Source organism: Apteryx rowi, unplaced genomic scaffold, assembly GCF_003343035.1.
Source record: "Apteryx rowi isolate R43461 unplaced genomic scaffold, aptRow1 scaffold_920, whole genome shotgun sequence".
Taxonomy (NCBI): Eukaryota; Metazoa; Chordata; class Aves; order Apterygiformes; family Apterygidae; genus Apteryx; species Apteryx rowi.
This window is the reverse complement of record NW_020451228.1, coordinates 19,989-42,717: the sequence shown is the minus strand read 5'-3', so window position 1 is coordinate 42,717 and position 22,729 is coordinate 19,989. Positions and strand designations below refer to the sequence as shown.

The window sequence follows — 22,729 nt, the reverse complement described above, 5'->3', positions numbered from 1 at the left end:
GCTGCAAAAAAGTAGCCTCAGATCAACAGTTTCCTTTTTGTTCAGTTACAAGTAGTGTCACTGATTATCAGTGATAAGTGGATGGAGAAGAAAATTTAATAGCTAGTGCTCTCTCTAGCGTTCCATTTTTACGATTGCTCAGGCACTGCATGAGAATAACAACTTCAAAACAAAAGAGAAAAGTATCGACACAAAAGTATCTACCAAAGATTTCATCTTTTTTAAGGCACAGTGAAGAAGAGGAACATTAATCTCATGCAAAAATTACATCGTTTGGAACGATTAAAACAAAGACTGTGAAAAACGTCGGCAGTAAGTGCTACCTTGTGGAAGAAAGTTACAGTTAGATAACTTGTTTAGTGATGAACTGGTGGCTCAGTGGGAACATGCATTCACTTGGATGGCAGTCTTGAGCAAAGCAAAGGAAAACCGTTACACGCTCTCTCCCCCTCGGTGCTGACGATACGAATCTTCGTGAAAATTATATTGCCCCTGAAAATAATGTTTAAAAGAAGTGGTAGGCAGTTTGCTGTGCTATCTGGGATGGTATTTAGGAGAAATTGCATCAGCAGGGATCCCCAAATTACTGCCTGTTACCATAAAAATAAAACATAACTATAATTTTTTTTGACTTTTCAAGTGATTTAAGTGTCTCTCAGAGACATTTTTTCCCTCCTCTAAGTGCAGCTTTTTTTAACCCTGGATCTGACAGACACAGAAATGTTTGCTTGCATTTTCAGAATAGAAATATCCTACCTCTTACCTAGTATTTTTTTCAAATCCTCTCCTCTCCCCCAAAATCATGCCCCTTTCAAAGTGTTCTATAAACTCAATATTTACTATCTGAGGCACTGAAAATATCTAGACATTCAGGAAAAAAGTAGATCACTATTAGTATTCAAACCTACCCTAAGCAAACTACTTAGAGAGCTAGTTTATGCATTTAATKACATTTTTAGTTTGCTTACATTTTATGTTTAGAGAAATAATTTTCAAGCATCTTGGTAAGCTAGCTTCCTGAAATAATCTCATTATCTTTTAATAATGTCTTATTTTTTGTGCTTTACTGGGTAAATAATTTCACTGACTACAACATACAAACCAAAATGTAAAGGTATTTTTGAGACTGTGAAAGAACAACGATAAAAACCACAGATAATTAAAAGGAAACTTCTAGTATCCAGATGCAATAGAACTTCTTCATAGTAATTTTACCAAGCAAAACACCAACAACTAGTCTTCATATTCCTTGACAGGACTTTCTTGAACACCAGATGTAGCTAACAGCTCCATGTACAAGGTATTCAAAGTGCACTTCTCATTATTTTCCTTCCGGCCTTTTTTTCCCTAACATTTGTAAAATGGTAAAAGTTACTTCAGTTTTCCTCACAACATCTAGGCATATAGTCTAAGCTGGACATTTAGGATTCTCTGATAGTTAGCATAAAAAGTTAGCACTTTAAAAAGGTGTTTCACCTCACATGGAAATAGGAATCTAAGGTAGAAGAACGGGTTCCTCCAGCACATATTTGCAAGGTACTATGCCCTGCCAAAATGAAGCAGCACATTTAAGCAACACCAGCGGAATTTGATGAAAACCAAACTCCTATTTTGTACAAGTCTTGGTTATTTAAACTAACCCATGGCAGAAGGCCTTTTTCTACAATTTTTCAAAGGAGTCACTACAATACTACTGGGGTTAATGTTTGCATCATCACAGTATTTAGTAAGCCACCAATTTAGTGCCATACAAGTACAGAATAATAATAATAATAATAATTCCTCACCTCAAAGAGCTCACAGTTTAAGATAAGTACCTGCACAGTGCAGAGATGCTTGAGCTGGCCCAGCAGCGGTACAGCTGAGATAGGAAGATGCTCTGCCCAGCCTAATCAGCCCTGCAGAGAAGCTGGCTCTCTCAGCCTGGAAAATACACTCCGCTGCAGCTTACCGTTCAGTTTCCAAGGGTAGCTCTTTCACGGTTAGCTCAAATATCCATGCATTTAGAGGTCATGTAAAACATATTTCAGGCATCATACAACTTCTGGATTAAACAAACATATCTCTATTTCTTAAGGTTACCATTCAGGTCACACTCACTTCAGTTAATTACCTCGCAGACCAGCAATGTGGGCTAAATAAAACTAAACTACTTAGCCAAGAAGTGACAATCAGTCAAAATTCATTGCGTTTCAAGCAACATTTTCTAGCTGTTTTAAAAACTTACTTACAAATTAAGTGCCTCTAGAGCATTCTAAATTATTTTAATTATAGAACCATTCAAATGGACTTAGTTGTACAGTATCAATGACCTTTCCACAAGTACTCAGAGACTTCTGAAAGTTCACTAACTGAAACACACTTTACTAGGAAAGTCAAGGTAAACCTCAAAAAACAGACACAAAGATGACAGATGACATTTCCCTATATACCTGTGGTTCTCACTGTGGTTTTCAATACTGYCAATTCTCCGTCTATTCTTCAGAACATAAGGGTTAAACAAAAATCCAAATACAGAGATGAATTTTCTCATTTTTGCTGAAAGGCACTCTACAATATTCAACTCTTTCACCTGTTCCATAACACAGAATGCACATACGATTTTACTATTTTGAACCATCGCTGTATTACACATACAGAAAACCTCTGAGATACAAATGTTTACTAATATAAGAAAATGATTATGAAGAACGTGTGGAGTGAACCTTCCACCACAATCCTTTTATTTTCAGAGCAACTTTTCAGTTATCAAGAAAACTGAAATCTTACTAAAAAGGCTTATACCGAAAATCTTGTCATATATATGACATAACGAAGTACAGTTTTTAGACGTGTGACATGCATATAAACAACTTTTCCTTCAGATTAAGGAAAACAGATGGCAGGTCTCATATTGCCTGAAAACTAATCTTTTTTATTTTCAGACCTACAATACTGCTATAAAAATCCAAGATAAGGATCTCAATCACTCTGTGCAGAATCATATTAAGGTGGTAAGTAATGATTATCACTGCAAATGTAAAGGTAGGGACTGACTTTGATTCACTGGTACATGCAATAACCCTACAATATAACTGCTTAAAAAATTGATTTCTTTCATTTTTGTCCTGAAAACTACATTGCCTTATGGCTGATYGTGTTGGTAAGGTTTTAAAGGTGAACAGCTGATTCTCAAGAACTTAAGTTTTAAATAAAATACTAGTTTCCAAAGTGGTCATTACACAAACAACTATGAAAATGCAGTCTTGCCATTCAGATTTAAAATAACATAACCAAACCAGCCTTTAAAGTTACCAGTTTTAAACCTTTGAGTATATTATAAAATACACACATTGAAAAAAGCACTCCTCAAAATATATGCACCTTAACACAAAGGCACCCTCTTTCATAAACAGCTGTCGATAAGAACACCTGAATTTTAACAGGGAAAATGCTACTGAAAGCTGAAAAAGCAGACAGAAAAGTCCAAGTGCAAAACCAAAATTATTTTAAAGAAAGATGTTTCTAAATCTTATCAGATGATGTCAGTATGTATGTCAAAATTGAGAGAAGTTTGATAATTACATTTCCCACTTTTTTCAAGTGTAATTTTGCAAATTAACAATTTAAATTGGTCACTTTCCAAGGCTTCTATATTGCCATATCTAAAAAGATAAAATTCCCTGTTGTTCCATCAAAGAATAAAAGACAGCATTCCTTAAAAGAGAAAACCTTACCCTTTCCCATGTAAAAGACAGACCTAGTGCATCAAACTGTTCCCTCATGTGTTGAATATTACTGTAAAACAAAAAAAAATTTTGAATCACTTAAGATTATTGTCATGTGATCATATTTACAATCAGGTGCCTATAAAGTTCTCAGAAATCAAGAGCAGTAGTTAGCCTCTGAATCCTACTATCTCACTAACAGTCAAACTCCAGGAACTCTTACAATATTTATCTTAAATACTCACTTTAAAACTCCCTCATGTATTCTGGTTTAATTCAATGGCCGTGTATACAAGACAATGATTTTTTTCCCCCCTCTTATTTCAAGCATAACTGAAAAACAAATATAGCACTTCTGGTTGAGGGACACATGTTCCTGAAACATCGCTTTTCATTATTTTTAATTACCTTTACTGCAAGAGAGCCAAAGGGCCCTAAGAAAACTTCACGATGCGCTAGGACATACCCTCACAATCAGCTTATGACTCTGCCCTGGCCGCACATTCTCTCTCCAGTCTCCAGCAACACCATCCCCCAGAGGAACCACATGAAAGATCTCTCAGTGCACAGCTCCATGAAACAACAGAGCTTTCAAAGCCCCAAGGGAATATTAACAATTACACTTGACTTCTGCATAGCACACACCATAGAATACTGCAGCTATTCAGTAACCTGTGTATTTTTGGAGGCAGTTTTCAGATGCACCAATGATTCCCCTGGGTACAATACACACTCCTTCTGGTACTTCTATGACTGCAGAGCTCTAGTTACACTAGAAAAGGTTTGACAGCAGAGTCATATCAATAAAGGTATACCAGGAAATCCTCTTATGGAGTCACAGCTTCTGCTGGAAGAAAGCACACTTTCAGCAGAACAGCTCACATTACTTCTGGACTCAAACTGTATCAACAAAAGCATTTCAAGTTTGAGTGTATTTTTACAAGGCTTCTGTCACTATATACATATGTATGTATGTATGTGCATATATATGTACACACATACATATAAATGTATATGTATATCAAAAACAAATGTCAACTGGCTTTTTACTAACAAAAATGTCTGTGTTTTGTTTAAGTAACTCTGGCCTCAATTTGTCTTGTGGATTTTTTCCTAACTTTGAGAATGTAAGAAGTAGCAGTCAATTGGAGTTCATTCTAAATAATCTCTTTAGATCATGATGATGGTCTGAAATTCGGCTGGTGACTCCGAAACTGAGTGAGCTGACATGTTACCATGTGTCCCCTTTTACAAGGGTGGCCAGCTCTGCTCCAGGCATAACTACAACATATGTCAGGTTGCTATCACAGCATCAAGTCCAAAATGCAGAAGCATGATATTGGTGCAGGTTTGTTTTAAAGTTTTGAGCTACAATTTATGGCAGCTCCACATACACTTCAGTTATCCCTGCTGTAGACATGACAAACATTCAAGACAGGGTCGGAGAGCAGAAAATGAGAGACAGCAATTACTTCAGTGAGCAGAATTTAATCTGCCTATATGATGAGTCATCTACCTTTGTAAGCATAATCAAAAAAATTGGGTATGTGAATAATTTTCCTATTTGGATGTTACTATAATCAGTCCCAATAGTGATGTGTTAACTTGTCTGAAATCAGTTTTGTTGTCATAATATCTAGTTTTAAGAGTTAAATAGTCTAACGATAATCCCTTTTCAGTACTAAGGAAATTTTCAAGGCAAAATTTTCTTCCACTATAAAACATCTTGTACCTCACCATTTTAAGTGTATGGAAAAATATGCACCTATAAAAAAAAAAGGGGGGGGGGCAACAACACAGAATGCAGCAGAAGAAAATCAGTTCACTGTGCCCTGCCACACACTTTTTGATATTACCCTGACAAATTGCTTGGGGTACTATTAGATGAAACAGGCTGAGCTGATCCGGCAGTTGACCATTGCACGGCTCTCTCACTGCCCTACGTTCTCACTGCTTTTCTGCGGTGAGCCAATTCACTCATTAAAATGGCAGAATGACTTTCTTCTGAGTTAGCAAGCTGAATCAGTTTGTTAGCAAGCTCAATCAGCTCGACAAGACCTCAAGAGTGCCAACACTATACAGCCGGTTTGGAGGGCCCACACAGTAGGGAGAACAACACTGACCCTTTTGTAGTCAGCAAGTCCTTGTGTCAGCCTAGCTGTCTCACAGAACTACAGTCTTCACTTCTTTGTGCCTCATTTGTCATGTAAATAAGGATCACAGTAATGCTTTATCTCACAGAGGTTCTGCCAGGATAAGCAAGTTAAATATGAGGCACTCGGATATGACAGATGCGTAGATTTGTTTTAGAACTTAGCCGCAGTAGATCTATTGAAGGAAGATAGAAATCATTAATTTACTGTCCAATACTCCTTAGAGAGAAAAATAATCTCCTGTAACAAAGGCTGCACTTTTGCCCAAAGCAAGACACTGGTAGCAGAATTTTTGCTGAGAGTCTGTCAAATATCTCCACATACCCAGAGGTTTCTAATTTCCTTTTAACTACTGTCATATACAATATAATTGATAGACCACAATATACTGTGTGCAGTGTTTTTTTCCAGACTGTCTCAAAACAAAAAAAACCCAGGGTTTTTGCATCTTGGGGGTAACTGGTTCTCACCCATATTCTCATCCAAATCATACAAGAAAGAAATGAAAGAAAGAACTAGGATAAACAACTAATAATTGGTGTACAGGGCATATTTATCCTCCCTAAATGAAATCAGTTATCTTCATATTATCGTAGGGAGAGTACCAAGTGATCTTAATATAGTACCAGAAGCATGTAAAATTTTAAAAGAAACAGCATTATCAAAGAAGGAAATGGATCAGGGTACAAAAAGTTACTACAGCTAGATTACTTCACCCAGAGCACATTAAACAGTGTCACTGAGAAGAATTGTTTGAGTCATTTATAGAAATTAACATTTACTTAGGTAACTTTCTACTCATTTTAAGGAATCTTAGGGAAATATAACACCCAATTCTGAGGTCTAAAGCCCAAAACTTCCACTGAAATGAGCAACAATAATGGCTGCTTATCACTTCCCAAGACCAGGTCTCGAATGAAAAAATTATCTTCCTCTTTCACATGGTACTGAAAACTGCTAGCAAACCTAATCACATATCTCATCATTTTCAACTGTGTATTCTATACTTAGATTTAACTCACCGTAAAAAATTCTGATTTATTTCTTACTCCCTTGGGTGTTTGGGAAATGTCTTTTCTTTCTTTCTTTTTTAAACAATATCCTACCCTTTTAAAAGTTAAAACTAATCAGAAGAGAGAACCTTGAAAATCACCTTGACACATTAAGCTTTTGAAATTGAACTGTCCCAAATGACATTAGCAAACACCACTAGTTCTTTCTGTCCTGTCTTTCTTCTACTCTACTGGTTTTGCTTTATTTGGTTGTTTTATGGGGGCCAGAGTACAAATATTCACAACAGAAACGTGACATTACTTAAATTCATTAAAGACTACCTTTGTGTCCAGCTTGCAGGGTGCAGTCCATGCTCAACTGCAGCATTTTCTGCTGGTAACCCAAATGCGTCCCATCCCATTGGATTTATCACCTGTTGGCAAAAATTAAAAAACATGATCGTATGTAGCTTTCTGGAACGGCATCAGTAACACACACAAGCCTCAAAATAATGAACAGTGTTTTGCATTTCAGCACTTGCTTTGCCTCATTTGAGCCTCTTCAAAGTATGCCTGCTAGGGCTGGTCTGTTTTAAAGGAGGAATATGAAACATACTTGCTGTCTACAATTTGATGTTAGTAGGAGCTTAAAGTATTACATAATAAATCCTTCTGACTACTTCAATACTAGGTTAGCAACAACAGTATCAATCCTTTGTAATTTGTGTGGTGGTCAAAAGCAGCATTTGACGCTATTGCTCAGCAGAATCAAACATTCATCCTAAAGAAGAAAGCATGCAAAACTGTTTGAACCAAGAGTTTTATAACTGTACCTGATGTGGAGCCTACTAATTTCTTTTCCTTTTGTTTAATAAAAAAATGAAAAATAACTTTGATAACCCTAAATCCTACAGGTAATATGAAGAAGGTGGCAAAAAAAAGGTTTTAGTAACATTTTACTGAACTTTTTTTTTGTAAATTTGGACTGAAGATCGACACAACATATTTCAGGACATCAAATAAATGACAGTAGAAAAAGTATTTACTACAAAATACAGTAGGCAAACTTTGTTGAAATAGATACATATCTTTCCTATTAACATGCAACTTTTTGTGAAAAATCAGATATCTAGTAACAAAGTGGGTATTCAAAAGAACTATTTAATAACCAGGAAACAAATGGTCAGCACTTAGCATGCTGTCAATAAATACACTTATGAATTGGGTACCTGATAGAAACAATACCATTTCTTAAACCTACAAATTTGCTGTATATGCAGTGATTATGCTTAAAGTTGCAGAAGTTTAACAACAGCAAAACATGACTGAGTAACATTTAAAAGGCTGTAAGAAATCAAAATTTTTGCCCCTTAAAAAAATGTACACAAAGAGCTTGTTCTCCTTTAGTAGCATGTAAACAAAGGAGCAACAAGAAAGAAGGCCCGTAACATTTAGTCAAAGGTCAGAAGCCCAGCAATATTGATCTCATAAGCTATCTCAATACAGAAAAATGTATTTATTTCTGAAGCATGAGCTACTTTTGTCACTGTTTTGAATTATTTTTATTCTTTTTTGCCACAACCCTCTAATCCTCTGACTTTAATGGATTCTTTCGCAAAAAAATTTACAGACATATTCATAAACGTGCCTTTGGCATTAACTCGGCACAAAAGCAACAAGATTTAACAGATGTGACTCCTCAACATTCTAGTTTTTAATATTAAGCTTATTTAATACTGCTGTATTTCATTATTCTGCTGGTGCAGGAGCATAACCAAAGGCATTAAACCATGTTGTTGATCAACCGTGACTCAAGCCAGTATAGTAAGTGCCCAAGCACAGCACACTTCAGATGTGTAAATCTAACAGAAATAGGAATGCTGTTCTGTGTTACAAGTTTTCCCCATTATCAGATGGATTATTATTTTTCATATCACAGTGTCAGGAAATAAGACTCACATTTCAATTCCCCACTTCCTCACATTATAAACATTTCATGGAAAATCTCATTTGCAAATTAAACTACTTGACAACACCCTGTTGAAGCTTGCCTCTCCCCAGCCCTTCTCTCCCTTCCCCCACCAGTAGTCAAAACTATTCGTATAAAAGAGAAAAAATGTGAGCTTTACACAAACTAAAATTCTCTTTAGAATTTTTTAAAGTCACACTAAAATACTAGCTTCTGCAGCTAAACTCTTCTTGACTATTTTTTAGCGTTGATCATCTGGCTCTGACAAAAATGATGAAATAAACCAGATGTTTTTTCTTGTAAAATACATATTTTCCCTTTCCCCGTTTCTTTAGACAAACAGACACATCCCTACAAATATCTTCTTTTACTACAAGCTGATGCACATTAAGTGGAGTTCAAAAAAATCACTCTTGGCTAATTTTTATAAATTTTGGCTTTAGAACATCTGCTGGGTATAGAAGGGCAGCCAAAAGCAAGGCAGTCTCATTTCTCACGCTCACGAGCAAAAGAATGTGGGAAGAATAGCTCCTCTTCTGTCTACAGACTCCCAAAAGGGCAGAATGATGCTCCAGCCAGCTAATGTGCAGACATTTTATCACCGTACCATCAGTGTTAGCAGCAGTTATCTGCTCACACAGATCTTCCCAATTCTAGCAAGTACATTAAAAACATCATACAGTAGATTTACTTAATCACATTCAAACGACAGTTCAATTTAGCAATCAATAGCATTCCTCAAGTTTAAGGGCTGAAGAAATACACTAATTCAAGTTTCAGTAAGAAACCTGAATTTAAAGAGATATTAAAAATATCCTCAAATTAATCTCCAGGATAGACCTATTTGTATAGTTGCCATAGAGATGAATGTAACATGCACAGTGGTTTAAGAGAAAATGATTTCAAGTTCATTGTCTCTTACTTCTCTGCTACAAATGGCTTTGAAAGGTTTGTGAAATGCAATTGTCCAAACAACAGGCCAGTTTCTTCCAGCTGGATTGTGTTACGTATCCGCAGTTAAAATGCCATGGCCTCCACACAGCACTTGGCATTACATCTTAAATCTGCTTAGCCAACATAAAGCACAAGGCTGACTGTAACAATATAGTATTGAAAAAATGACAAAAATCTCCAGAGACATGGAAGAGCAGAAAAAAATATAAAACTAACATGAGAAGATGGCACAATACAGGAACAATTCAACTATCCTGCTTAAAACAGAGGAAAAAATAGGGAGAGTGCAATTTTGAAGACCAAAGGGTATTCCTTGTAGCTCCTTGATGGCTTGGCCATAGGCCATAACTAGCTGAAAACATGGCTGCCCCCTCCAGCATTACAGATGAGTAAAAGAAAAGGAAAAAAGTAATCCATCTTCTTGAATGCTGACTTGATTGCTTCTGACAACAGTCTCTAAACCTTGGACGAATGGGGCATCAATTCTGCTCACTAGAGTGACAGTTCTTCCCAGCATGGCTTCTCTGTACAAGCAATATTTGCTAAGTCACAAAGAGAACTAAAAATCAATAATGGACATATTTTGTAACAGAGGAGGCCTGCACAAGTCTGAGGATGTCTATACACATTAAAAGAAGGCAGATTTTAGTTTCAAAGGCAAATTAAGATGGCATAAACCAATACTGTTACCAAAGGCAGCCATATGTTTCTGAAATCACTCCTTTCTTGCACAGGACACTCTCTTTGGATGGGCACATGCATCTGTGTATTCATAGTGAACTGGAAAGGTAAACTCTTCCTGGTTAAAATTACTCATTTTTTTGCTAGGTTAGTCTTTAACCTTGAGTACATGGCTTAAGAGCCTTAAAAGTTCACATCATCAGGCAGCATCAACTATGAAGGACTGCAATTTTCTATCACTCAACGTGGTGTTTTATCCAAGACCATAAAGTTGCAAGGAAATGATTCACTGGTATGTTGGGAACAAAGTGCTTGATAACTGCCACACTGAGTGGTCTTTTCAGGAGCAGACTATTGAAAAGAGCAACAGTTGCATCTTGAAACATTTTAGATCATAAAGATTCAGACTTTGTATTAGCTGATAGCATAGCAATAAGAATCATTTCACAGCATGGTCAAAAATTTGTCACTAGTGATGGCTGGAGTTCTTAACGTGACTGTGGGACTAAGCAGAGGAAGACACGGTAACTCCATAAATTCATTCCTGAGATCTCAGTTCTTCCTCGCAGAAGGTTTTCATCTATTCACTGCCATAACAACCAGCCCATCGCACCGACATTACTAGGTGAGATCAATAAGTGCTATATAACACAAAGCTGACAATAATCTTATAACACTTAATTCTATGTCTCCATCAACATGACTGGAAAAAGATGATTCAGTGAGTTTTTCTTAATGTTTGAAAGGAAACAAAGAACCTGTTTGCTCTCCCGATGTGCTCAGCATGCCTCAAATTTTGACCAGAGATCTGGCACATCTTTTTTACATCCAGATCTAAATTTTCTGAAAGATAGTACAATAAGTGCCAAAGAAATGCCTGTAACTAAATATATTTATTTCATAGGAGTGTGAAAATAGAGGACAACCATAAATGAAAACAGAGGCTGGCTGACAGATCAGTGATTTGAACTAATATAGCAAAGCCTACATTCCTGTCTCTGGTTACAATCCCACGACACTTAACATGAACTAACCACAAAATGCTGACAAAACAGGTGATCTGCGGTCCCGAGTTCCAGCTTCTACAAAACAGCCCTGGCTCCACAGGCAACTTTCTGGYATCTTTCTCTCATTGCACCTCACAGTTGTGCAGCCACACACAAGTGAGACAGGAAGGGCACGTGGCTGGAGAGGGGAAGGGAGAGTAGTTCTGCTCCTTCCACTGGCTGCCTGAAATTAGACTGCACTGAACATGTTAAAAAGCTGATTTGTAGATCTACAGATTGCTGCTACAATGACATTTTAAAAGCAAGACCTCCACCTGAATGTGGCCCAGATTGCCTTTTAAGTGTGCCAGTTAATAAACACCGTTATGCAACAGCTAAAAATCAAGCAGGCAAGGCACATCTGGAAAYAGATTAAAATTACAAATTTTTGACTAGTGTGTACAATCTAGCCAGCAGAACTGTTTCAATGATTCTTTGCAACAGAATGCTGCCTATTAGCATTCTGATAAGACACTTTTCAAATTAAAAAATAATCAACCCACACAGATTTCGATCAAAACATAATAACTCTGCTTATATAATGCTTTCATTTATTTCTTGCTCTCAGTAGAAACAAAATATGAAAAGTTACTCTGTCTGCACAGTACCAAACATTAAGAAAACAATGAAGTCTCTCACCTCCTTAATCTCTCACATTCTTATCTAACATAATTGCATTTAAAATATCATTACATTTGCTCCCTCTTTCTTTCTAAATGAAAAAAGTGAGCTAGTTAGCATCTTCAGTACTTGCTTCCAGAGAACTAAATTCAAATAAGACTTAGTTCACATAAGATATGTGTAAAACTTTCCACTTAGACCCACAAAAGAWATCTGGCAAATGGGCAACACGCTCTCACAAAAACATGGTAGAGATAGTTAATGATGATCAGAAATCTGAATCGTATTGAAGTAACATATCCTGCTCATGAATTCATTACAAAGTTTTAATTAAATGTTCTTTAGCCCGCTTTGGGATATCATGAAAATATCACTGAATATATTCCAAACCCGTCTATCAGGAACAGTTTAAGTATAAATGAAGAAATTCCAATCATGACATGCAGGAATTTCATCCTGAATTGTCCAGTGATCATTCTCATTTCTGTACAACTCAAATATGACAGCCTCACTGTGATATCAATTTCAATTCATAATTTTATTTAAAAGATATTACAGAAACTACTGAACTGGATCACTCTGTGCTTACTGATTGCTAAGAGAACTATTCTTAGTCCTCAGAGAGGCGTAAATTATCCACTTTGGAATTTATTAAAGACACAGTACTTTTTCCCAGAGCAGTGGCAGACAACAACTGAAATCGCCATGAATATCTCCAGAATTTGTACACGACACTCAAATAATCAATAGGAAATGCCTTACCTTATTCCAAAACTCAAACATTTGAATTCACAACATGCATATAAATTCAAGAAAACACAACCAGAAACTTCAAATTTCACTTCTAGATTGGTTTATTAATAGATATAAAATTGTAATTTAATACACATAAGTTACTATTTCATAGCACTTTTAAAGATGTATGCTTGTAACAAGATCAGTAACTAGAATTCTCCACATGAAAAAGCTTGGTTTTAATTGCCCTTCAAGAAAAATATTATACTAAACACATTTTGGAACTGCATTCATGCTAAGTAACCTATACTGTTTACAGTTCCCACGCAAAGACTTTTTCTTCATATTTCTCTTTCAGTAATTAGAATGTAATCAAGTTATCTTGTAACAGATGTACTCTTCAAGTCATTTTCCCTTAATTCAAGTGCATGACAGAGTTCCAGTTTTCTGTACACTGTCATCCGATATCTGAGGAGTACTGGAACCACTGGCAATGCTTCACTGGTCAGATCTTAAGAAAACACAAACTGCACTTCATCACCAGTTTGCTCAATGTGATGTCCTGATTCTGACCCCGTATCAACACACCTCTGATGAAGCACACATAGCCGCACCTCCTGCCGAAAATACTGCAAAGCTTATCAGTTATCAGTACACTAAAAAATGCTATTGCACGTTGTGATGTTACATGTGCATTGAATCCCATCCCCACACAACATTTAATAAATGACTAGCCATTCATGTATTGCAGAAAAGGCTGCTGCTTATTAGGTCACCTGTTTGCTCATTTTCAGTGTCATTTGTCACTCACATCACTGCAGCTCTATGTTAAAAGCAATCTTTCTTCCAAAAAGAAAAGGAAAGTAGCAAATATAAGGAGCAGCAAATATTTATTTTCCCACTTGAAGTGTTGGTGAAGAACAGCTTTCTCGCAAATATCAGCAGGTTTGAATACACGTTGCCTCTCTAGAATATTTTAATTGAAACAAAACCAGATTCTGTACTACTAGAAATGTGAAATATTAATGTTGCACTTTGGAAAGGCAAAAAAAGGCATTCAAATATTTAACCCCTTCCCAGTTAAGACACCATACTACCTCTTACACAATGGAATTAAATGAATGCATTTCAAATTATGATTCCAATTTACTAAAGGAACTCTAATTCCCTTGTAAAGGCATTCAAGCTTATCCTTACTTAAGTATTATATCAAATAAGCCAGTTCCTTGCCTATTCAAACTAAATCAATATTAAACTAATTTACTGTTTTCTCGTGAAGGCATTCTCTAAGTAAGAAAAAAACATCTCCACTTTACCCTTACTCAACATATACACTATAATGTGCAAATGACCGTCCTCTCCTGATATTTTTCTTTATTGTATGTTAGATAACAAATACACATTTTAGTCAGAGGTTTTCCCTGGGAACTGTGAGTTTGAATATTTTTGCCGTATTGTTTACTGTAAATACTTGTAATTCCTCGTTGTCCAACAGACATTTTCAACCTTACCTATATTCCCGTGCAGGTAGCACAGCTATATGATTTGCCAATCACTGTCGGTTCTATAACTGTATGTAGAGATATAGCCCATAATCTTATCTTCAATGAATCTTCATTTTTGCTCATTTCAAAAAGATGAAAACTAAGCTTAAAAAACATTATTACTTAAAAATCTTTAATCCTAAACTTGTCTTGAATATCCAAAATATATTCATTTCTACTTACATTTTTTGTTGGAAAAATCAGCCGTCTCTAAACTTTCAAACATACAAAACTAAAGCTGAATGAAAATAAAAATGCAATAACTTGAAAATGATGCACATTGAGGGTTTTTAGAAAGTTTTTTTTTTTTTATGTACAGAAGAATTCCAGTGAAGTTCACATGAATACAGAGAAATAATTTTTTCTTAGGGATTTCAAATGTTGTGTTTGTAAGACATAACTACTTCATAGTCTATAGCAATCACACTAAAGAAATCTTTAACAGATTAGACAACTGTGACAGCCTCCAGAGAAAACACCAAGAGATTGATAAATTAATTTTGAGGAGAAAATCAATTATGAAGACATTAATTCTAACTGATGGGGAAATTAATATGGCTAATAAAGAAAAGCTTTTGTTTGTTTGTTTTTTTAAGTAAATGCAAGTTTAAGCAAGTAAATATACATCACTGACACAATAGTTCCGAGTCTGAGATACTCAGAAAATCATTTGAGACCTTTTATGTCTCCTTAATGGTACATGAATGTTGAATTCTTTGGCTGACCACCTTTAGTCATAAATAGATGTTCAAAGAAGTTAACACAAAGGCAGATGTACTTATTTATAGCAATTCAACATGTTCTATGGGCACTCTAATATTCTTTAAAGTCATTTTTACATGAAATGTAAAAATAAGTTGGAAGGCAAGATTTAAAACTTTGTATTACAACTTGGTTAGAAAAAAAGTCTTTCAAAACTTTTCCAAAAAAAAAAAAGTAATCTTGGAAATAAAAACTTGTTTTTATAACAGCTCTTGTATTCCATCGTAACTGTATTATTCTTTCATTTTCCCCAAAGGTTTCTACTGAGGGTGCTCACTTCCCTTGTATTCAAAAGCTAACACCTACAGTATCCTACTAGATGTAGACAATTTATTTTATTTTYACTTTATTTATTTTWGCCAGTAAAAGAGGAAGCATATTTTCATCTTACTGAACAGAAATTGAATAGATATCTCCACCGTTATTGATGGGAGCTGACCTACATGTTAAAATGACATCTCCAGTGGCCTTAACATTAAGCAAGAATCTAAAGTCTCATCAAGAACCCAGTTGGCTCAATTTTTTAATGGTATCTAAATTCTAGTCAAACAGAAGAGTCAGTACAGATTACTATTACAATATATACACACTTTTAAAGAGAAAAAGCAAAATCAGTTATTCCCTTTTCTGGTAATTTTAAAAGCATGAGAATGCACTTCTGCAAAGCAGCAGCACGTATTTGGTGTATTTTATGCCAATGATGAACCTACCATACATAATGAGTATTTGGAAAGGCAGTACACTAAATAATTCAGTGACAATACCCTTAAAAGTGTCATGGATGGCTATAAATCCAGAAACACTACACATAGGCAGCATTTGTGGCAAAGAAATTGCTCTTCCTAGCATGACCATCAACTAACATTTATTTCTCAATTTCATCTTCATTTGCTTTCTTTTGAGGTTCTATTTCCTATATTATTGAGCTGTTCTGYCTTCCTCATACATCAGAAATAATTCCTTTTTGAGTCTCCTCCTAGATTCTTGCCTAGACCTCCTTCTTTTTATTTGTTCYCGCTCCAAAATATGGTATCCCCCTTCCATAATCCTTCCTACTCCTTTCCAGATTCTTACCAGTTTCCCCCCTACCAAATATTCTTTCTTCCCCCTCAGCATGGTAATCACTCTGGCCACAATTCTTCCACACCTTGATTACGTCCTTCAAGTTTTACCCACCACTGCTCCTTATGGCAAAAAGCCAATTAGGTTCCCATCCTCAGATGGCAAGGACATGGCTCTCAACTACACCTTCTGTCTACTAGAGAGAGAGAGAGAGGAGGGAGTGAGGGAGGAATGAGAGGAGGCTTGGGGAGAACCGCAAAAAGAGGGAATGCAGTAGGGTAAGTGGGACTTCTCCTTGCAGAGGCAGCAAGTAGTTAGTCCTAGCCTACCTCATAGACTTGTGCCCTCAAGAAAACAGGGTTTCATGTGTATGAGCAAGGCTGAAATAGGCAAGCCAAAGGCTTATACCACCACAAAACAGAAACTTCTACAGCTATACCCAAGTGACATGCCCCCATTCACCTGACTTACAGCCCTGGTGACAAGGGGTTCCCCTCTCAGCTGGCACAGCGGAGCAGCAAGTCCCTCCAAGTCTGACCAAGGACAGCAACATGCTCTGCAGAGCAGCAGAGGTGAAACGTGTCTACATTAACTTCTGAAGCATCTCAGTTTTATGCTACCAGCTACAGGATAATATGTTTTTCTTCTGTCACATAAAAATTTCCTGCCCAGACGGTATTAGGGTCYCGAACCTCCTCTCATAGAAATGGTGTGGTCCATACCTCTCATTGATATTCAGGTGGCTTATACAGCAGCAGTCACATTTCAGACAGTTTGTAAAAATCTGTTAGCAACAATGAGTTCTAAAGATCACGTCTTTTAAAAGAGTCTCAACTTCTAATACATTCACAAGCTCCACAAGCCATTGTCCTATGCATCTGTAGCGTATATTCCAACCTACGTTTTCACCTGCACAAATTTTAAAAAATACTAATTCCCTGACCAACTATGAAATTAAAATAACAGGAAAACAATCCTATTGAAGTTCTTTTCTTACCTGCATCCCCCTCATTTTCTGAAACCGAGCTACTGCATCACTGATGGTGTAGACACGAACATGGCCCATGTGAAGCTTTCCAGAAGGATATGGGAACATAGAAAGCACATAAAATTTTGGTCTTGATTTCTAGAAAGGAATTTTTATAAAGTTATAACCACATGAGTTAGCATTTAATTTGAATATATACATGTGCACATTATAAACCATACAGTACCATTAAGTGAAACAAAGTTCTGCTAGAACTGATCCAACTGAGCACTGACAAAGTTCCTAGGATCGAATTCTTTGGGGTTGCAAATGGAGATCTTTTACCAGACTTTGCTGCTGTCTCTTCAATTTATATTGATATTTAAATGACACTTGAAATTTATGTTTTTAATCAACTTACTCAGCTAAAGATACATAAACACAATTACAGCTTAACAAATCACTATTCCTTACCCCAGCAGCAGTAACTGACTGTGTGCTCCTTATCTGTCCCATCAATAAAGAAGAACATGGCAGATTAAAAGATCCTCTTCATAGTTTAAATAAAATGCTTTACTTCGTATTTACAGAGAACAAGGAGCTCATTCACAGCCAGTTGCTTTTTGTCAGCTGAACTTTGGTAATTCACTGAATGACAAACTCAATCACTTGTAATTACACGAACACCCATTGAAGTGAAACTGTTCAGTTCCCCTGTGCATGTCAGATACAAACACAGTATCTGCAGTATCTTGAAAGACAGTATCTTGCATAGTGAAAAGAAAATAAACATTTTCATTTAGGTAGTTTTAAATAAACTGATAACRTTTCACTTCCTTTTTGTAATTTTATCTTCCACATAAACTCAATCATAATTAAAATGTTGTATTAGGAACAATTTATCTTTGATACTTAAGTTCTTTCATTAATTTTCTTATGTTAATAACACAAAAGGGTAGCTTTTATTATTCTGAATCATACTCTGTATTCACATTAATCAAAAAAATTTTTTTTTCGCTTTTGTCCAATAGCAAGCTGAGGAGTAATTTAAATACTTCATTGGAATACTCTGTACAACTTGCATCTTAATAAGAGATACTAAATTTATTTCAATGGTAAGGATAAAATAAAAAGCATTAGCATTAAAAATATCTTTTGGAATTTAGCAAGTGTACAACACATGCATGATAAATACGTATATACATGTTGTTGTCAGACATTTAAAAAAAACCACACACAGGCCTAAATTAATGCTTTCCCTGCTGTGTGTGTTTTTCATCTCAGTTTTCTCCTCAGAAAAAGCAAGCCCCTTCTCTCTGACCATTTGATGGAATCTATTTTCTGTTGGAGATGGCACATCTGAGGAAAGAAGAAAAGCAAACAAGAAGGGGGAAAAAAAGATTTTATACCTATGTGACTGAGCATAAGTATGAAGGGAAAAGAGTCAGAGACAGAGATTGCAATTGTTTTCAAAGTTCTTTATTGTGTGGGAAAACACTTTTTTCTGCAAGTCACTCATTTTGCCTAAGATGCTGTAAAACAGAAAAAAAGTCTTTAAAATATGACCTTTCCCTAACATAGATTTTAAAGGATGACACAGTGTCAAGCATAATAGATTTTGTCATAATCACTGGAAACGAGCTGTTTAGAAAGTCAATTATTTACAACATTTTTGAATGCAAAAGACTTTTGTTACTTTAAATAATTCCTGAAGTGTGGTATAATATTGGAATAAATAACTGATTATTTGAACCTTTTCTAAATTTACAAGCTGATACTTTTCTGCTAAGCATGCTTTTCCTTAAGAATTTTTTCCCACCTATTTCAACTGTTTTTAATGATCTACTACCGCATAAAAATATTTTTCTCTATACTGTAATATACAGCTCAACATTGTAAGTTGACTGTATTAAATGTTTTCCAATATATTTCTGCTTGAGAAAACAAAAATATCAAACATGCAATTTCCAAATTTCTCATGATGCTTACATCAGTTTCTGAAATTCTGCAGAACTGATCCTTTATTCTTGGGAACCACCAATTTTCAACTCTTTTTCTTGTCTCCAACCCATAGTTTTTTTCCCATTTCCCCGTCTCACTGTAGATAGTTCTGATGCACACAGGAACCCGTTGTGTCTGCCATTTAATTAACCCCAGGAAGCCATTTAGTTGTCTATTCAAACACAAGGAACAAGTGCCAACTCTCTGACAAACCGACTGCATTCTTAAGGCTATGATGTGTGTTCTGAAAAAGACAAAAATATATATTTCAATCTACAACATGTAACTGGAATTCAGTTGTTATTATGATTATATAGCAATTTAGTAGCTATGAAGCACATTTTACCTTGGTTTAGATTATGTACCTGTTCTCCATATTATCTGCATTCTATCCCTGTGTGTTAGAATTATAGAAACATTTATTTTTTAGTTGAGAGAACTAACTGTGACCCTTGCACAGGACAACAAAACTGAGCAAGTCTGTTAGATTATGTTTGAGTCTGTTATATAATGTTCATGTCTGTTAGATTATGTTCAAATTCTGTAAGATTTCTTCTCTGATAAGATGCAATTCTTGCATTCAGTCTCCCAAAAAAGCAGATTAATCAATTGAAGGTTCAAGAAATTGAGCTGACTGAACGTAGGAGGTGGCTAACAGGGTTTTACTAACAATTTAGAATAAAAATAGGAAGAGGAGGAAGTTGGATAAAATTATCTTGTAAAACTTCCAAATCTGTCATCACTGTAAGTGATGGAGGTGGATGACTATAATTAGTAGATTTCAAATGGAACCAGAGGATATTCTAAATTGAGTATTTTGCTAAGGGTTTCCCTGTCAATATACTTTCCCGCAAGAATTACAAGGAAAACTTGTAAGTATACTGCTCAGAAAAAGATATGATTTAACAGGCCAAGCAAGACCAATTCTGAAGGGATTCAACTCTTTTTCAACTAAAAAGTCAGTCAGAAAAAACCTCCTCACGTGCTTTGGATTAAGTATTCTAAAATAAAACTACTCAAAGGTGAGAAAAATCAATTAGTTTGAAAGTTCAGGATAGATCTCATTAAGATGTTTACTGGTTTTACAAGATTTTCTTTCTTACAGTAGGAAATACTGCATAAAAAGAATCTACTTTGAGAAGTTTTCTTTCCCCATCTTCACCCCAATTTCCCTTTTTTAAATATGGTTTATTTACATCAATACTTCCTACCCTCTACAGATTCTTTCTCAATTTTTGGTCTATATATTTGAATGTTGTAGCAAGCTAGCTACTTCAGTCAGATTCATAATTTTTCATGGAAAGAGTTGCACTAGTAAAAGCCCTGTGTAGAAAAATTCTGTATAGGAGAACAGCCCTACTACCCTTCTCATATGATAACACCACTATCAGTAGAAATCATTTTTAGATCACTTAAATTGTATACTGGGTATAACTAGTGGGAGTTATAGTCCTTCAACATATACCACATATGCATACATAAGCTCCCAATGCCTGCACCATTACATATCTACAGAATTGCATCAGAGAAAATACACTTTCTCTGCTATTTATCAAGCGGGCTCTTTTAAACATTCTCCATTTACATAAGTCATGCCAGTGCCTGGAATATTTTGCTGCTAATCTCTAAAATCTCTCTTATTTCTAATAATAAAAAATACAAAATTGAACACAGGATTCCAAGTGCAGGTGCACAGAATTATTCAGGAAACACCTAATTTCTTCCCCTCCGTAATCTGAGGCTTATTCAGGCAGCTCAGAATTACCAAGGACATTTTGGTGCTTTACTGCTTTACTTTTTATTACTTATTTTCTTATTACTTATTTCTATTACTTGTATTTGTTTTTTGTTTTTTTTTTTTTTAACAGAAACGAGTACTTTCCTTCCTTATGGTAGGCCACTTTTGGCATTGCTAATTTAGAAAATATTCCCTTTGTTTGTTTAAAAACACATTAATCGTTCATTTAAGAGACAAATGAAAGGTGCAGGCTAAACCCCAAGGGCTGTGTACAGCTCAAGAAAAGCCTGCCTGTCAATGCATCCCCAGGGGATGTTTGGATGACCTATGAGTCAGACAAGCAGGGGCCACAGTGGGTGACATGTACCAGAATGGGGCTGCAGCTTGGCTCACGCAGCCTTAAAACACAGCTCATTTAAACACAGGGACTCACCAGATGAAAAAAAGAGATCTGTAGTCTCTTTTTTGCTCCCAGACTCTCTTACACACAAGATGCAGCTGATCAGCAAGTCACACATCAAGCCAACTAGTGACATGTAGCACAAAGGGTAACAAAATATGAGAGAGGTGGCACTAACTGGTTTTGCCTTCTCATGCTTGGGTGCACAGGACTAGGGCATTTGGCATGCCCTAGTTATCAACACCCCAGTGCAGTGCAGGTCTCAGAAGGAGGCTGCAAGCCAAGAATGGCAAAGCAAGGCAGTCATGCCAAGAAGGCAGTAGGAGGCTGGAAAGACAGGAGACATCAACCCAGTTTGAGTTCCTGCTTTGGCAGGAGGTAGTTAAAACACAGAAGAACAAGGAGGTCTTAACTAAATTAAGGTATTGAAAATTGCTTTGCAAGGGCCAGTATATTTCACCACCCTTATCAAAAACACCAGATGAGAAGCTCTAAAACAATACTTTCACAGATAACTCGCATCATAACCTCATGTGAATTAGGCATTCAAATTTCTAAAAATACCATGAAACAAGATTTCCACTAGCTGAATACGTTTCTTGCAGGTCCTGCTGTTCAAAAACATCTCCCCATTCACTTTCTCCTTCTGTCTGCCTGCCTCATCTGTTTAGATGAAGAACACTCATAGGAGCCGAACAGAATATTATTTTACAGGTACCAAGCAGAAAGCACAACAGCTGCCCCCATGTCTGAGATCCAGTGCATGGCACATAACGCAACTCTAGCAAAAGCAGGTGASGGAGTCAATCCGATTTCTTTTTCTTTTCTTTTTTTTTTTTCCCCCCTGAGAAGCCCAAATTTGAATTTAAAAAGCTTCCCCGAACTGCTTTTTTTTAATTATGAGCAAAAGCCCCAACGGGTTGGCACGTTGCTGGAAAAACAGGTGCAAGAGCAGGCAACTCCCTCAAGAGCGAGTGGTAGAAAACTGTCGGCGGGGCAGGACACCGAGGACCGGCTGCTGAGGGCCAGAGGACCGCTGCGAGACCTGGCTACCGAGCGAGGCACCGACAGGGCGGCTGTAGAAGGGCTACGGGGCACTGCGAAGGTGGGCGCAGCTGCAGACGCTGAGGGCGAAGGCCRCCGCGAGCGGAACAGGCGGAGCAGAAGCAGGAGGCGGTTAGAACCGTTGGGCTGAGAGGAGCCAGGCCCGTGGCTCGCGCCCGCCGACGCAGAACAGTTACCTGCGCGCGAGAACACGCTGCTACGCCGCACGCACCCTCAGCTTCCGCTCCTCTCCCTGGGCGCCGCCATTTTTGCCTCCTTCCAGCCTTGGCGGCGGCTGCGCACCGCCCGCACCGCCTCCCGCGCACGCGCAGCAGGGCGCGGTCCGCGGCGGG

The 22,729-nt window shown here is 36.7% G+C and overlaps 1 protein-coding gene across 18 annotated transcripts in view; it reads right to left on the bottom strand.

Annotated features, from left to right (window-relative positions):
• LARS2 (leucyl-tRNA synthetase 2, mitochondrial) overlaps positions 1-22,713 on the bottom strand; it is a 94,301-nt gene extending 71,588 nt beyond the window's left edge. For 7 of the 18 annotated variants that reach the window (XR_003257872.1, XR_003257873.1, XM_026091769.1 and 4 more), the window contains exons 1-5: positions 22,574-22,713; positions 19,183-19,438; positions 17,224-17,352; positions 7,195-7,286; positions 3,717-3,777 (exon numbers count right to left, since the gene is read on the bottom strand). Coding sequence is in view for 16 of the 18 variants with exons in the window: in XM_026091769.1 (XP_025947554.1) it covers positions 3,717-3,777; positions 7,195-7,286; positions 17,224-17,352; positions 19,183-19,416 (516 nt within the window). In the remaining 2 variants the exon portion in view is untranslated. Of the gene's footprint in view, positions 1-3,716; positions 3,778-4,173; positions 4,300-4,379; positions 4,534-5,830; positions 6,036-7,194; positions 7,287-17,223; positions 17,353-17,667; positions 17,960-19,182; positions 19,439-21,365; positions 21,459-22,573 lie in introns of those variants that run through there. The other 11 variants (XM_026091756.1, XM_026091761.1, XM_026091765.1 and 8 more) reach the window with 9 other exon arrangements.
• Positions 22,714-22,729: the final 16 nt, after the last annotated feature.